The sequence below is a fragment of the Sebastes umbrosus genome, chromosome 9, assembly GCF_015220745.1.
Source record: "Sebastes umbrosus isolate fSebUmb1 chromosome 9, fSebUmb1.pri, whole genome shotgun sequence".
NCBI lineage: Eukaryota > Metazoa > Chordata > Actinopteri > Perciformes > Sebastidae > Sebastes > Sebastes umbrosus.
The window spans coordinates 7,465,470-7,481,819 of NC_051277.1; the positions used below are offsets into that span (position 1 = coordinate 7,465,470).

Consider the following 16,350-nt stretch of genomic DNA (forward strand, 5'->3'; position numbering starts at 1 on the left):
ACTCCAGTATTACAAAAGCAACAGTATTGTAATCATATATGTGCTTTTCGATGATCAGCAGTCAGATTAGGACGTGGCGGCTGCAGTATTTCCATTGAATTTCAGGTAAATTGTTCTTTAGTACGACCTCTCATCTGTCCACCACCACTCGCACATTCCTTCATGGTGAAAGTATAGCACAACTTTTTTCATGTTGTTGTAACAGTTTTTTGGTATCAGACAAGTGATATTTTCTGCTTCATTAAAAAAAAAAAAAAGAATCAAGAAAAGTATGTTGATGTGATTTATTTTTTTACAAAAAAACATGCAACTAAAATAGAAAAAGAGTTTGGCATCAAAATGTCTCAACAAATCCTGTATCATCATGTAATTCTGCACCAGAAGTGGATAGTATTTGAGTCCTTATCAGCTTGTGTTCATGGTGATGTGTCTCATACCGCTGATGCTCCTTTTAGCCTTTAAGGTGAGCTGTCTCTGAGTTTGGATCTCCGTCATGTGAGGGCTTCTTGTTCTGAGCGAGGCAGTTGACGCAGCCACGCTGACAAGGACAGAAAATATAAGACAAGTCAATACAACATGACATTTAACGAGGCAGTACACAGAAACAATCTAGTAAATACTGTGATAAATGGCTCAATACTACCTTTAAATGTACTTCACTTGAATGCTTTCTCATTACGAGGTAATCAATGTATTTCCCAACATTTTGCATGCAGATTATTCATAATTTAGAGTATCAAACTACACTGCATTTGAGTGAAGACTTGAGTGAAACTGATTTATCATTAGTTGGATGTTTTTAAGTAATATCATGATTGCAGACTATACATCTTTAGCATAGATGTATAGAAATCAATCAGCTAATTTAATCAGACAACAACAATCTTCAGTACTTGGATACATGGGATAGCAGTATTATCTTCACCACAGTTCACACTATTATAGATTGATTTAATTAGTTACCTTCCACAACAAGAAGCCAACAGCTGCCAACAACAGGAGCAATGCAACGACTGTCAGTAAGATTATCCACCAGGCAACTTTGGTGAAATATGCAGCCTTTCTCTTGAGGAACACAGTCAGTCTTACCTGCGGACATGATGATATCATAAGGGTGGGTTACTGATGGCTACTGTTGCACTTTGTAAATATAATATTGCACGTATACAGTTATTATTATTTCAGTTTTAGTCCTGTGTGGGGTAAAGCAGAAACAGTTTTAAATAAGGAAATGTGCATATATACATGCAATAATATATTTACAAAGTGCAATAGTAGCTGATATATAGATTTCAGAGTGGTCACCTGTTTGTCATGTTGATTACATCAGTGTAATGGTAGTTACTACAAAATTATGTTAAAGGTCCCATATCATGCTCATTTTCAGGTTCATACTTATATTTTGTGTTTCTACTAGAACATGTTTACATGCTTTAATGTACAAAAAAAACTTTTATTTTCCTCATACTGTCTGTCTGAATATGCCTGTATTTATCCTCTGTCTGAAACGCTCTGTTTTAGTGCATTTCAACGGAATTACAATGGAATTGCGTTACTAGGCAACAGTTTGGGTCCATGTTTACTTCCTGTCAGCTGATGTCATTCATATACACTGCAGCGAGAAATAAACTGGGACACATTTAGAGTGTTTATGTTTAAAACCGTGTAATGATCTAATATATTGTATATTTGCGACATCACAAATGGACAGAAATCCTAACGGCTTGTTTCAAACACACAATTTCTGAATACGGGCTGTGTGTATTTCTCCGTATATTGAGCGTTTTGATAATTTAACAGTATTTATATAGTACTTAAACCTGCTTTATAATATGGAAATCATGGAAATCTCACTTTTTACAATATGGGACCTTTAAACCAAAAGGGTTATCGTCCAACACAACATATGTAAGTAAATTAACAAAATATCTCTTTTTTTAAACACTTACCTTTGTCCCAAGCTTCTCTGGATTAATTCCAATATTCTCTGGAGAGTTTGTTAAAGTGAGAGTAGCATCCACAACGATGTCTAGGTAGTTCAAAGAGCTGTAATCCTGAGTGGGAATAAAAAATAATGCTGTTGGACAAGCTGACAACAAAGATCCACAAAGCTAAAAGTCAGTTTGAATCATTCTTGGAAACGTTAAAGCAACAAAACTGAGGCGTTGTCATCACTGTTATCTGTCAGAGCTGATGCATTTCAAACATATGAGAGGAAGATGTTTTTACAGAAATAAAACACCTCTGTAAAAGTAGTGTTCCAGAGGCGTGAATGCAGAAGCATCACTGCAGCGCTGTCCAAACCCAGCAGAGGGCAGCGGATCTGCACACACTTCAGTCCATCTGAGCAGGTCTGAAAGAAAGGACAACACACCTGATGCTCACATAGGGGCAATGAAAGCAAAGTAAATATTGCCACAGCATTTTTCTTTCTTCAGTAATAATAATAATGATTTCTTACTAAGGTTTTATATTTCCTTCTTTTTGGAAGAAAAGAAAATCCATCAGTAGAGAGAGCTTCATGTTCAGCTTCACGTCTTGTCCTCGAGGGCTCATGCCAACCCTTCCTCACAAGGATTAGAGGTGTTTATTATTACAGACATTGCTTACATTTTGAATAATGAGGTAGAGATGTGTTTATTACCTTTACATGTTGAAGCGGATTGACCTCGTTCACAGGTGAGCAGGGGACCGACTGCACACCTTTACTGCTGATCTGAGTCAAGTACAGAAGCCATTTTCCTACAGAGTTTTCCTTCGGCCAGTCGATGTTTAGCGATGCATTGATAAAAGATTTCAGTGATCTGCCCAAATTTGTTATCTGGTAGAAAAATAAGATATTAGAACAGTTTCCTTCGACGTGTTTGTGTAGGGGGAAAAACAATTAAATTAATTTTACAGTAAGATATCAATCACTCACCCTAAATTCATATTGAACCGGAGTTCCAATTTCATCCACTGATGTTATGGCGCTCTCACCCCTCAAGTCTTCCTCCAGTGACACTTGAGACGGCCTGGCCAGTCTGACAAACAAAGATACGCCTCAGTGTTATTATTCTTTGATCAGTCAAAGCATTTTAATTCATTTTCAAATTCAAACTTATTACACTTTGTATATTTTATTGCAACATATACACTGGCATTCTCCACTTAAAAAATAGAATAAATATTAATAAAAAATCTGTGTTGAAATGAAAAAACTATATTTATAAAAAACAATCTAATAAAATAACACAATTTAAAAGACATTAAAAACTAGTACCTACCCATATACTTGCAGCTCCAGCTGAAACACCACTTTGGCTAATGCCTCAACTGGTTGTATCGTCTGCATACTCGTCCTGCATCACAGGAATAACACATTTATTAACTAGAATGGCACTCAGAGAGCGCAGACCTCCGCCAAGCTGCCCGAGCACGATTGGCCCCCCTCTCCGTGCAGCTTGCGCCATCATCCACGAGTAATTTAGTTTATGTTGAGATCAGCTGTACACAGCGGAGCAGCGTAAAACACTTCATTCAAACTGGACAGAAACAAAGTAAAACTCAAAACCGTCGTTGTTACTCTTTCCAACAATCACCAAGTGTGCTTTGGTCGAACTCAACTGTAAATTCACCAAGTTTATTGTGAAAAAACACAGAATCTACAGGTGTCCCCCCGCTCTCTCTCTGTCCCTCTCTCTGCAGGCAGAAGGAAAGAGGCTGGGTGACGCGTCATCAGTTACACTGCGCATATTTTAAAGCCTGTGGTGTTAATGCATAGGCTGAGCGGCGTTATTAAAAAAAATTCCCAAAGCCGGATCATGATCCGGATCGCCACCAAAATCGAATGGATTGTTCATTGTGCCACACCCAACCCCTCCAAAGAATGTCATTCAAATCCATCGCTGACTTTTGGATTAATCATCCAAACGGACAAACCAACAAACAAACCAACAAACCAACAAACCAACGCCGGTGAAAACATAACCTCCTTCCTAGGCCTTGGCGGAGGTAATAATCAAATACAGCCCACTGATCAATAACTGATCAACCTACTTACGTTTCAAGTTGCAGAGTGACGTTGACGTCTTTTGTACTCAGTGAGATACCGTGTGTTGAGAGTATGACATAAAAAGTAACCTGAGGGGAAGAAAAATAGCCATGATACAGTGCATGCTTATGATAACACACACACACGCACATGCACACGCACGCACACGCACACACACACACACACACACACACACACACACACACACACACACACACAGACACACACACACACACACACACACACACACACACACACACGCACACACGCACACACACACACACAAAAAAAACTGTACTACTTACTTCAGCGTCTCTTTGGAGCGGGTTTCCCAGTTCACAGTCTATCCGTGTTCCTTTGTCATTGGCTGTACAAGTCACTTGTGTTTCCTATGAACAAACACATGCAGAAAACAAGGACATTTGTCTGCATTGGAATAAAAAGTATTTTAATTTTCTGCTCCTTTATACTTCTACTCCACGACACTTCAGAGGCTAATATTGTACTTTTTACTCCATTATATTTATTTGATAACTTTAATTACATTGCAGATTGATATTAATACAAAATACAATTAACAAATAAATTATGATGTATTATATCAGCTAAGAATATATAAAATTGTATTGATCCCTGGGGGTAAATTCACAAGCTGGTATAAAAAGTAATAATAATAATAAATTAAATTTATATAGCAAAATAAAATAAAGCAAAATCTCAAGGTGCTTCACATAAAGCAATCATAATACAGCGTTAAAACAATTTATTTAAAAAAGCCTTAAAATAGAATAAATAAAATCGCAGACAAAGTATTTAAGTTAAAAAGTGAATAAAATTACTATAAAACTATAGTAATTATAAAAGCCCACCTTTACCAGCTGCATTGTTAAAGTGAGTGTTTCATATTATATTCACACTAATAACTAGTTTTAAATATCCAGAGTAGTTGTACTCCTACTGTTGCTGTGCTGTAGACGATGGAGGAGTAATGTAGAGTCTCTGGGAGGCTGATGATTGAGTGACTCTGGTGAGCGTCGTCCCCGTTTCTGTTTGTCACGGTGATCCCCAGAGCTATGTCTTCATCTGACGGAGTGATGACTGCAACACCGTCTTCTCTACGGACACAACACTAGATGACCATGCAGTTTGTTTTGAGAGGATTGTTTTTTGACTACATGTATTCCTTTTTCTTTGTGAGTTACTTTTTTTTCATTACCTGTTGAGTGATTTGAAAACATCTTCATTATTTTGTGTTTCCCTGGAGCAGAAGTTGTACTGTAACTCTAGGTTGCTTTGGCAAATGTTGTCCCGGCCGCAGCCCTTATTTATTAACACAATCTGTGAAAAAACAACAGAGCAGAAATTGTTTCCTCACATTTTTTAACCTTATTAAATCTTATCTCTCACACAGATATACCCTGTCCCTAAAGAGTTTAATTCTCACAGTTTCGCTGACAAAGATGTTTTGCTCGACTGTGAGGTAAAGCACAATTTGAGTCACTATATCTTATTGAAAAATGTAGACTACTTGAACTTAACTCAACCTGATTGAGTCATCTCTACCACTTGGTTTAGGTATTGTATGCTAAAAAAATCCACTAGATGCCGCTGTGTCTCTACATAGCTGATATAAATAGCTGATATAAAAAATTATATCAGTATTTTTTTTTATTTCTTTTTTTATTTAACCTTTATTTAACCAGGTAGTACTCATTGAGATTAAGAATCTCTTTTGCAAGAGACACCTGGCCATGACAGCAGCATTTAAACATACATTAAAGTTTCAGATGCCACAACATAAAACAAATGCAAAATAAATACATGGAATAATATCATACAAAACACATTAAAGTCAAGTGTTTGAAGCCAACGTTAAAGTGAAAATATCCATAAACACACACAGCTCCCGATTGACTGCTTCCAGGTCTTTCATTAATGATTTAAATTCATCAAAAGTAATCAGATTTTCCAGTTTCAACTTAGCTTGCAGTGTATTCCAGGAAAATACACTTTAATACATGGTATGATTTTTTCATTTTTTTTTAGATGTTTTCAAGGTAGCCCTCTGTACATGGTAAATATCTAGAATAAATACATGGAAATAATACTAGTACTGGTAATACTACTAATTCCATGGTAACAAATTGACATATGTTGGTATATTAACCTATTACTGCATAATAACAGTATGTGGTTTGCATTTTTCTTTTACTATGAAGCGACATCTTGTTGTCTGGTAGAGGCCTATATTAAAAAAAAAATGATGGGGTCTATTTAAAAAAAAAATATATATTGTTATTATTGCCCCAAGGAAATAAAAAATTCAAAGAGAACATTTTCAATTGCTTTTTTCTTAGTGAGGACATTAAAGGTATCAGTAAAGATATCATTAAAGGTGTACAGACATACACTTGTACCTCTGAGACGGTGCTCTTTTGCTGGTAGAGGTTGAGGACGGGAGTAAGGTCGGGCAGACCGGCAATCCTCCTGGTTGTCTGACTGGAGCTCCACAGCGACACAGTGATGGAGACGGGGATGCTGTGCAGTCTGTCCTTGATATCACGCTGCAACAGGAGAGTTTTTATTTCGGTTTCATTTGTACAGAGATGGGTTTCTTTAAAAGGGACATTGCACAGTGAAACAGTACCAGAAGTCGGAGTTGGGTGTTGGTACAGATTTGTCTCTTCTGTCCAGGCAGCTCCAGTTTTCCTCGAGGCGAACCCAGAAAATCCACTCTGGGAGGAAGCCTCACTTTCCTCCTCTCAGCATCGGCCTCGAAGGTGTAGTTGAGCGCTGTGAAGGAAACACAAGATTACATCAACTCACTACTAACACTTATGATAGTGTGACAAACTACTCTCACTACTGCCACTATAAGTATTATTACAACAATCAACAACTAATACCATTATTACACAGCTTCTACTACTACTGTCATACCACTACTTCAACATCTACTGCAAGTAATACTGATATTAGTGCAAATAATAACTATGTTTATAATATTTGAGGTAGAGCTGGGCGACATGGCCCAAATCTTCTATTATCATACAGGTAATTCCATATCTTGATAACAATATATATCACGATATAGAATGTTTTCTGGTAATTCAATAAATAAATAGTCTATATGAAATAACCACATGGTGAAGCCTATATTTGTCTACTCCTGTGTGAATTAAATACTATGTATTTTCTCATTTAATTAAGAACTTTAGTGCAAAATGAACATAAACAATTTCAAGTGAAATTATAGAAAAAAATTAATAAATATTTCCAGCTAATACGCTGACGCTGATGTTTACATGTATGCGCGCAAACACAGAGTAATCAGATTAAGACAATAACTATTATCAATTCAGATTTTCCGAGACATCTGAGTTAGTACGCGCTTGTTATTGTCAATTTAGACAAAGTGTATCATGATATCTCAATATATGATTTCATCACAATATGATTCCATTGAAAGACGATAAATTATCATATTGAATTATCGCCCATCCCTAATTTGATTTTATGTATTTGAGTTTGACATTTAATGTGTTAATAATCAATGATCTAGTCTGGCTCAGTGTTACTTTGTCGACCAAGAATCCATCTTGTACACTAGCTATGAAAAACTCTTTAACTCTATGGTATATCTATAAATATCTTTTCAACAGCACATATGTTAAAAAGACATTAAATGCCCCTAACTCTTACATTTTGTTGGAAGAATACTCAACTGATAATAAAGAAACTTACTCAATTTAGGGTTTAATGATGCTGGATGCGTCGTGTAGGTAAAACATGCCTGAACTGCAAAATTACTGTGCAAAAAAACACATCGGATCAAAAGCCAATAAGGTTGCAGTTTGATCATGTTGACGTTCGTGTTTCTTTGTACATCTTACCATGTGCGTTTATCACATTGTTCCTTCGTGATGTCTATCTCAGTTGGTGTTAACCTCAGAGAGCTGCTGACACTGACCACCGGCCTCGATCTAGAACAGAGACAACAAAAACCACAGGTTAAAAAAAATCACTGCTATACAGTACATATTTATGGGTTGAATAGTTGTAAGAAACATAAAAAAAACACATTTTTTTAACTATGTTTTGGCCCCGATGCCAATAATATTCAATAATATAGCGCTTCTAACAGTGTCTACAAAGTGCTATCCAGGATGGCCTAATACAAGAACAGCTATGTGAGAAAAAACAACATAAAAAAGCAACTGAATATTAGGAAAAGGTTAAAGGAAAAGATGATGTCATAAACAAACTGACATGTAAGAAGCAAACAAAGACAAAAGGATGAAAACTAAGTCTATAAAATTAAAAAAAGTTGAATCTCTTTTGGGATATGTTTAATCTGAACAGTTCAATGTGAAATTAATCCATAAAGCTCCAAAGAATCAGGGTTTCAGCCCTTGTCCTGAGGTTCTATATCGGGTTTTATGCTTTACATTATGTTTGGATCGTCACTAAATGTACTTACAGGCTTTATAAAACAAACATTTTTGATTGAAATGGGCACCTGCTGCATTGAAATACACACTGATTTATTTCTCTTTATCTCCAAGTGTTTGTGCTGAAACATTACCTGAACACAAAGACAGAATCAGACAGAGATCCCACAGCCAGATCAGGGTACTGATTGTTGTCCACGTCCAAGTTGCCAGACAGAGAATATCCAAACAGAGTAACTTTACTGGATCCCGATGAGAGGACCTGAAGAGGTCAAAATATGGGAATGCATAATGTTTTTTTGCTGTCTAAGTATTTGAACCGGTGACATTTTCATAACCTCACCTGCGCTGGCTTTTTGTTGATGCCACCTGATGAGCCGTAGTAAAGGTATACTCGACCAGGACCGTCATACGGTGCCCCCACGGCAATATCTGTCAAAGATAAAGACAAAAGTGGTAAGTATTTCTTAAAGTCTCTTCGCAAAAATTTCCTAACTGGAGTCAAAATGCAACAAAACACTTACTTAGCATTTGTGTTCTGCCCTTTCCATTATTCAAGATGTGTTCAGGCTTTAAAGTGAAAATATGAAGCTTTTGAGAGGAGAAATAAGACATGCTTCCTCTTACAAATGAAAAGTCCAATTCACAAGTAATAAAACTTGAGCTCCCTTGTTCATCTCAGTACACTCAAGGGTTTTTGCTACTACAGCCTTAATTGGTCTGGTATGATCAACAGCTTATGTTGATGTTGATGTTGACTAACTTTGGATAGATTCTCACTACTTGTGCTACCGTTGCATCATGTTTTAGTATTAGTACCACATCATGTAATTACCCACAGAGGCCGCTGTTCAGCAAAAGTTACATATTGATAATTGAGTATTTAAAGATGAAAACAAGTATACTTTCTTACTTTGTGTCAGTTTAGTCAGTGTATGATACATTTGATATTAAAAATTTCACAACCTCCATAACCATCTTGATTGACGTCTCCTATGTTTTCCACTGCGTGGCCGAACATGGAGTCTTTATGTCCAAGAAGTTGAGTTGGAACAATCTTGTCCCAGTTTTTTCCTTTGTTGTTGTTGATATAAATGTAGACCGCTCCTCCAATCAAACCATCTTTAACAAAGAACTCTGGCGCTCCTACAGCGAGGTCATCCCACCTGCACAAAAAGAAAACAATACAGGAAACACTTACAACAGTCTCATAATAAATATAACAAACGGGGAGAGATGTTTGTTTTGGCAGAATACTAGATATATGAATTGTGTAAAAAAGGTTCTGTGATGTAGATTGTGTGCATGCGTCTACAATTCACAATGCCAGCATGACAAATCCCTGAATGTTAGACGAGAACTACGCCCATTTTCAAAATTAATACATGTTATTCCTATGATCTAAGACAGTCCAAAAAATATTAGTAAACATGAACAACTCTGACAAATCCAAAAACTAAAGCACTAAAACTACAAAACTACAAAAAGTTTGAGACTTAATTCTCTGGTTTCTGGCTTTGAGAGAGAGTAGCTCATGTTCACAAATATTGAGAGCACTTTCCTAGGCCATGGAAACAACATATTGGAATTTTTAATGTAGGTGGTGTTCCCCTTTAATGCAAATAAGGTAGATACAAGTGTATTTTAAGACTTACAGCTCTGCAAGCTGCCTTCATGAAGGAGGTTTACAAAGCAAAGTTTACTCCACAATGTCAAAGATGGATGAATAACACTGTTATAAATATGTTTAATGTATAATTTTAAATTCTTACTAGTATGGCTAAAAATATAACATTTAAAAATGCAAAAGAAGGAAAGGTCATTGCATGAGCAGGCTATTAGATGCGTATGGTGAAATATTATAAAGAATAAAGCTCATGGAGTGCCCAAAAAGGGTGTATCCTCTCTGGGGGACATGAATGTGATCAGTAAATTTCATGGCAAGCTGGTGATTAGAGTTGGATATTTCTTGTGTGCAAGTGACAAAAAATGGTCATGCTACATGGAAGGTCATGGGGTCACTAAAACTCACTAAGGACCTTTAATATCTGCAGCAAATTCCATGGAAATCTGGCAAATCATTTTGAACTTTAGCCAGAAAACTGATGCTACAAATCTGGAAATTGAGAAATCCTCATCATTTGCTGAAGGCATTTGGAAATACATTACATCTAGAGAAAATAAAATTCACTATGTCAAAAAGAGAGGGACTCTTTCAGAAAATCTGGCAACCAATCTGTCAAATATATGTCCTTTTTAAAATTTAAAAATGAGTGAAAGTAATGAATTGTTAATGGTTTGACAGGTTAACTGTGTCATGTGTCAATACCTTATAACTTATGCGATAGATTATGTGTAACTTTTCCTAACTTTTTTCTTTAGTTGTTTTTTCCTGTGCATTTGTTGTTTGTTTTGCTGTATTTCAATGCTGCTCTTCAAAATCAATAAACAGATGTTCAAAAAATAAATAATTACAATAATAATTTTGGACTTTTCAAGGCCAATTTTTGACCTAATGCTGGTGCTGATAAAAGGTCATGGAGTAAATAAATCATGAGGAATCATCCTCTGTTAACCATGAATAACCATACAAAATATGTCTAGACAGTTATTATAATGGGATTTTACTTTGAACCAAACTGTAGGATTAATGGACTGACTAACCTCTTTAGATCATACAGAAAGTAAATAAAGTATTAAACCTACCCATCACCATTGAGATCCACCACAGCCACATCGTAGCCAAATGAAGAGGCCAGACCCGGACCAGAGAGGACCAACTCCACAGACAGATTTCTCTGTGCCACAGGGTCGGCTTTAAGAAAGGCCACCTGGCCGCTGTAACCTCCTCTGGGCGCTCCTGATACGATGGTGAGCTCACCCTGTCTGACGAGGGCCATACCAGAGTCAATGGAGAATCCTGGAGGACAGAATATCATGCTGTTTATGGGGAAATAATGCTGTATAAATGGAATGAAAATAGACTTTCAGGGTACTTCTAAATACTTAAAAGAGGATTTTTACTACTGAAAATCACATTTCCATCTAGGTATATCATTAACCATTGGATATATGAAGCAATGAGTTAACTTGAAATGCCCTTACTGACTCCGACCAGACTAGAAACTGACCCAGGTAGCTGTCTCTTTGGAGAGGAATAAGTTTCGGGTTTAATTCGTCAATATCTCCAGTCTCACGAGGATCGGCACTGTAGATGTCCAGGTTGTCTAAGAGCTCCATTCGTACGATTCCTTTAAACAGCCAGAAAATATAGAACAACAAAACTTAAAAATGCTGCATCATATAGAAAACAGGATTTTATTTTGGGAAAAAATGCAGAATTTTATTGTATATTTTAGCATGTAAGTTGAAAGTAAGTAAGTAAAAATCTGTTAATAAGTGCATTTATATTGTGATGGAAAGTCAAATAAAATATGGCTAAAACTTTTATTATTTCATATTATTTCACATTTATTAAAAAATAATGTACCCCACTGTTTTAGGACAATTTTTGCCTTTTAAAAAGATGACAGTATGTATTTTTTTAATCTATTTTTAAAGATTTACATCTTCAGTAAGAACCAGTGGGTTTGGGTTGATTACTTCAATTAAGACTTTAATTTTTTGTATTACAAGTTTTCTGAAATGTTATGCTTAAATGTGCAAATGAGGCATTATCTTATCAAATATGTGCTAATTTGCATTAATTTCCAGAACAGAAATCCGAACAGAGGATAAAATCAGGTCAAAGTTATTACAGAGGGAATTTTAGATATGTCTTTGTATCACTCCATAAATCAGAAAATACTGTCATAAAAGAATCAATTTTTGCCATGTTTTAGGAATAAAATGTTCTATAAATCAGGCTATAAATTATATATGAACAAACCCCTCTGTAAAAACCTCCAGAATATAGACGGAATAATGAAACTGGAAAGTTTGGTGTATATATAATTGCTACTGAAGTGGAGATTTCCGACTCAGAGTCTGAGAAAAATCAAATTTTGAGAAAACGGCCTTTAAAGATATGGATTGTAAAATCCCATACATTTTGAATACACTAAATGTGAATAGGGTAAAATATGTTAACTAATAGATATCACCATGAAACCTCCCCAGTTGATAACTTACATTTAGAAAATTATTTTTTGTTTACAAGTTCTCCGAAATGTTATGTTTAAATATGCATATGCAAAATATCTAACGTTAACTTTTAGAGAAATCTACAGATACAAATAGACAAAATGAATTAAAATAAAAACCTAAATGTGTATTTTTTATGTTTTCTTTCCTCTGGTCTGAAAGAAAACATGTTATGGAAGCAAAATAGCCCAAAATCTCAGTGCATGAAAAACAAAGTTTTTGCCTGGGGCTTCTCTCCTTAAAATGTAATAAAAGATAGAACAATAAAAAATGAAGCTCATTTCCAATCAGTCAGTAAGCAAATACTGCAGATGCTTGTTAATTTTGGCTGAAACGTTGATGAAGAGTTTTATTTTACCTTTCCACAGGTACGCTCCTGGTGCTCCAAATAACAGAGATGTGTTGTCCTTTGCAAAAGATGCTCCATGACCCTGTTGGCAGTATGCAAACCACTCGTGGTCCTTCTGACGTCGGGTCAGGTGCTCATCGTCACAAACTACCCTCCTCCACTTCCTGTCCTCCTTCCCGACCTGCAGGTCGTCTCCTAGGAGGTAACACTGACCCGTCACCAAGCGGGGCATAAAAGGGCCCGGGCTCGGGCTCCACTGCTGGTATTTATGAGCACAAGTCTGCCAGGGAAGGATGATAAAATTACTGTCTGCTTTTTGTAAGATTGTTTATTATTATATAAACGTGGAGTGTTTCTTACCATCACATTTTTACCAGGACCTTGGCTAGTCACTCTAACTCCCATCCACTGGTTGTTTATGCCTTTACTGTCGAGAAACTCTAGAAAAATAAACAAGTTGAGCCACAATGTCAGTATAATTACATTCAGTAGATGTAGATCTTTTAGCTAAAAAGTACCAATATTACAAGACCTGCATGTAAAGTCCTGCTTGAGTAAATGTAACAGAGTATTATCTGCAAAATGTATTGAAAGTATCAAAAGTAAAAGTACTCGTTCTGCAGTAAAATGGCCCTTGTGGCTAATATATTGTTATATATAGCATTGTTAGATTGTATACTGATGTATTGATGTGTAAGGAGTATTTTACCCTTGCAGCTGCTCGAGGTGAAGATAATTTTAACATATATAGTTAGTTTAGTCCACTGGTTCCCAACCTAGGGGTAGGGCCCCTCCAAAGGGTCGCACGATAAATCTGAGGGGTCATGACACGATTAATGAGACAGTAAAGAAGAAAAAACAAAGTGCTGCAACGCAAATCTGTATTTATTTTATGGACTTTTCTCTCGTGAAATATTAGATAATTAAAAACAATTATTCAAATGAAAACTTGTGAAGTTTAGAAAGGAAAATCATCCTCTGGTGAATCTGCTAACAACTCATAGACATCTAAAATGTGACAAGACACTCGGGCTGTGCAATTAATCTAATTTTAATTACAATTACGATTTGGGCTTCCCAACGATTATGAAAACTAGGTAATCGACATAAACAATTATTGTGCCTCATTCCATTTCGCAATGAATCAATCTTTTTTTGTCTTGTGTTATAAATCCATCACACCCCTTTTCCTTTACAATGGTATGCTTTCGCCACACTCGGCAGGTCGGGGGACGGTGTGGGAGGATCCCATCGTGGGAATGCGCTGACGCCGTGACCGACTCTAGGTTAGCTTGGTGGTGATGGCGGCACATTACAGCACCCCTTGCCTGGATCTCGCCGTTATTCATAGCCTCTTAATTTTGCTCTTAAAGTGCACCAGATTAATGCATTTTACTTTAAATTGTAGGTTACAAAATGTTCTCTCTAAATGCATGTTTCCAAAGTCAACGAGTCATCGTGTTAAATAATTGTGATCTCAATATTGGTCAAAATAATCGGGATTACGATTTTTGCTATAATCGAGCAGCCCTACAAGACATTACTGCTTTGTAAGTAGTCACAAGCCAAAAAGGTTGGGAACCACTGGTTTAATCTTTAATAATGCATTTTATTTTATAAGGTTATTATATGTTTTTAATGTAAAATCTGAAAAGTAACCAACTGCTGCATTTTCCTCTGAAATGTAGTGTAGAAGTAGACAGAAGCATGAATATACTTAAGTACATGTACTTTTACTTACTGTAAATGATTGCATCACATTAAACACACAAAGATGACTCTTATAATTTGAGATAAAACTGGCAAACAAACCTTCATTATCAAACTCGATGGGCTGGCAGCGCTCGGATGTTGCAGAGAGATCACACTGGTAAACAACACCTGTAACATTCACTTGGTTCTGGTGTTTGGATTGTGGAGCTCCGACCAGCAATCTAGGGAAACATATCACAGAGTTTGATTTAATTTACTCAAACTTAATCAAATAATATATAATATGTTCACTCACAGGTTCTTTGTGGCCGGGTTCAACTGCTGGTGGAAGGCAACAGAAAATCCAAACAGGCTTCCTGGATCTCCGTTTCTCTGCAGCACACTCTGGGTGTCCAGATTGAAAGCTGATACATAAAGAGTCTGGAGGTACCAGAAACTCAACAGAATCACCGTGTGCCAGTGCTTTCCCATGATTGTGATTACAACATGTAATCTGCCCTTTCTCACGCGGTGCCTGAGCTCTCTGAGAACACAAAGGGAGTGTAAACCTCATAGAAAAGGGATTGGCCCTAGCAGGTGTTAACTGTAGACACATACAGACAGGGTGTGGTGGCATGAAATTTATCTTCATATAACAAAGCTGCACTGTTCACCTGTATGAGTTGATAACTGGAGTTAATATTAACCAACTTCTGCTTTGATGAAAGTCAATTGTGAGACACACTCTCTGAGCAAAAGTCTTCTCTGCTGTCAGTGGGCCAATAGCTGAATATTTAAATAATTACATGAGGTCATGTTGTGGCTTTCACTGGCTCTTTTTTTGTATTTACTTATGTACTAACATGCTCTGAGAATTATGGGAACTCATGACTTCTTGTTCAGAAACACCCAGCTATTTATTCCAGGCTGGTCTCATACACTGTAACTAAACCTACGAAAAGTAATGCACTGTAATTTGCGTATATCCCATGAAAATCAATTTGTTAGTAATTCATGTAACTATGAACCAGGAAATATAAAGAGTGGCAAACGCCGCGTAGGGAGGAGGTCGGGGTGTAAAAATACCAGACTTTCGCCAAGGGGACTGCCGTTTGTGTTCCCTGTTAAACCAGAAGTCAACGTTGATTTATTTGTCACGTAACGCCACTTCCAGAGTTATTTTAACCCGAATCATGATCTTTTCCAAAACCTAACTAAGTGGTTTTATTGCCTAAACGTAACTAAGTAGCTTTGTTGCCGAATTCTAACCATGTCGATCTTTTCCTAAACCTAACGAGTTATTTTATTGCCCAAACCTAAGGAAGATGTTTCCTGTGAAGATGGAAGTTTATTCTGAACAGATCATTTGCATGTTACAAGCGGAAATTGGCACGTGTTGTTGCTGGACATTGTATGAAAATGAACCAAAAAGGAGGAATAACTTTTTCGTAAGATATCATACATGTAGATACTATCTATCTATCTATCTGTCTGTCTGTCTGTCTGTCTATCTATCTATCTATCTGTCTATCTATCTATCTATCTATCTATCTATCTATCTATCTATCTATCTATCTATCTATCTAGGAACCTAATCAGGCACAAGGTGGACAGACCTTTAAGGTGGACCACCTACACACTGATAGAAAACATGAATGTTACAGTTATAAATTAACATTTTC

General features: G+C 36.5%; 1 protein-coding gene across 1 annotated transcript; it reads right to left on the reverse strand.

The window, feature by feature from the left end:
* Nucleotides 1-199: 199 nt before the first annotated feature.
* Nucleotides 200-15,206, reverse strand: LOC119494819 (integrin alpha-6-like). The gene is made up of 25 exons (XM_037780986.1): nucleotides 14,985-15,206; nucleotides 14,789-14,910; nucleotides 13,337-13,416; nucleotides 12,986-13,256; nucleotides 11,616-11,735; nucleotides 11,191-11,404; nucleotides 9,451-9,650; nucleotides 8,828-8,916; nucleotides 8,619-8,746; nucleotides 7,927-8,016; nucleotides 7,778-7,842; nucleotides 6,681-6,826; nucleotides 6,451-6,597; nucleotides 5,250-5,371; nucleotides 4,992-5,148; nucleotides 4,339-4,422; nucleotides 4,043-4,122; nucleotides 3,267-3,341; nucleotides 2,921-3,023; nucleotides 2,645-2,821; nucleotides 2,462-2,563; nucleotides 2,243-2,353; nucleotides 1,950-2,054; nucleotides 964-1,089; nucleotides 200-538 (listed from the first exon to the last, which is right to left on the reverse strand). The coding sequence occupies exons 1-25, from the start codon at nucleotides 15,158-15,160 to the stop codon at nucleotides 452-454; spliced, it is 3,177 nt and encodes a 1,058-aa protein (XP_037636914.1). The 5' UTR covers nucleotides 15,161-15,206; the 3' UTR covers nucleotides 200-451.
* Nucleotides 15,207-16,350: the final 1,144 nt, after the last annotated feature.

Excerpts from the sequence above, each read along its gene's own strand:
- LOC119494819 (XM_037780986.1), bottom strand. The coding sequence starts at position 15,160 with ATGGGAAAGCACTGGCACACGGTGATTCTGTTGAGTTTCTGGTACCTC. Across the intron at positions 11,405-11,615 it reads CCAAAGAGACAGCTACCTGG|GATTCTCCATTGACTCTGGT; the intron begins GTCAGTTTCTAG and ends TCTGTCCTCCAG. Across the intron at positions 2,055-2,242 it reads GGAACACTACTTTTACAGAG|GATTACAGCTCTTTGAACTA; the intron begins GTGTTTTATTTC and ends ATTCCCACTCAG.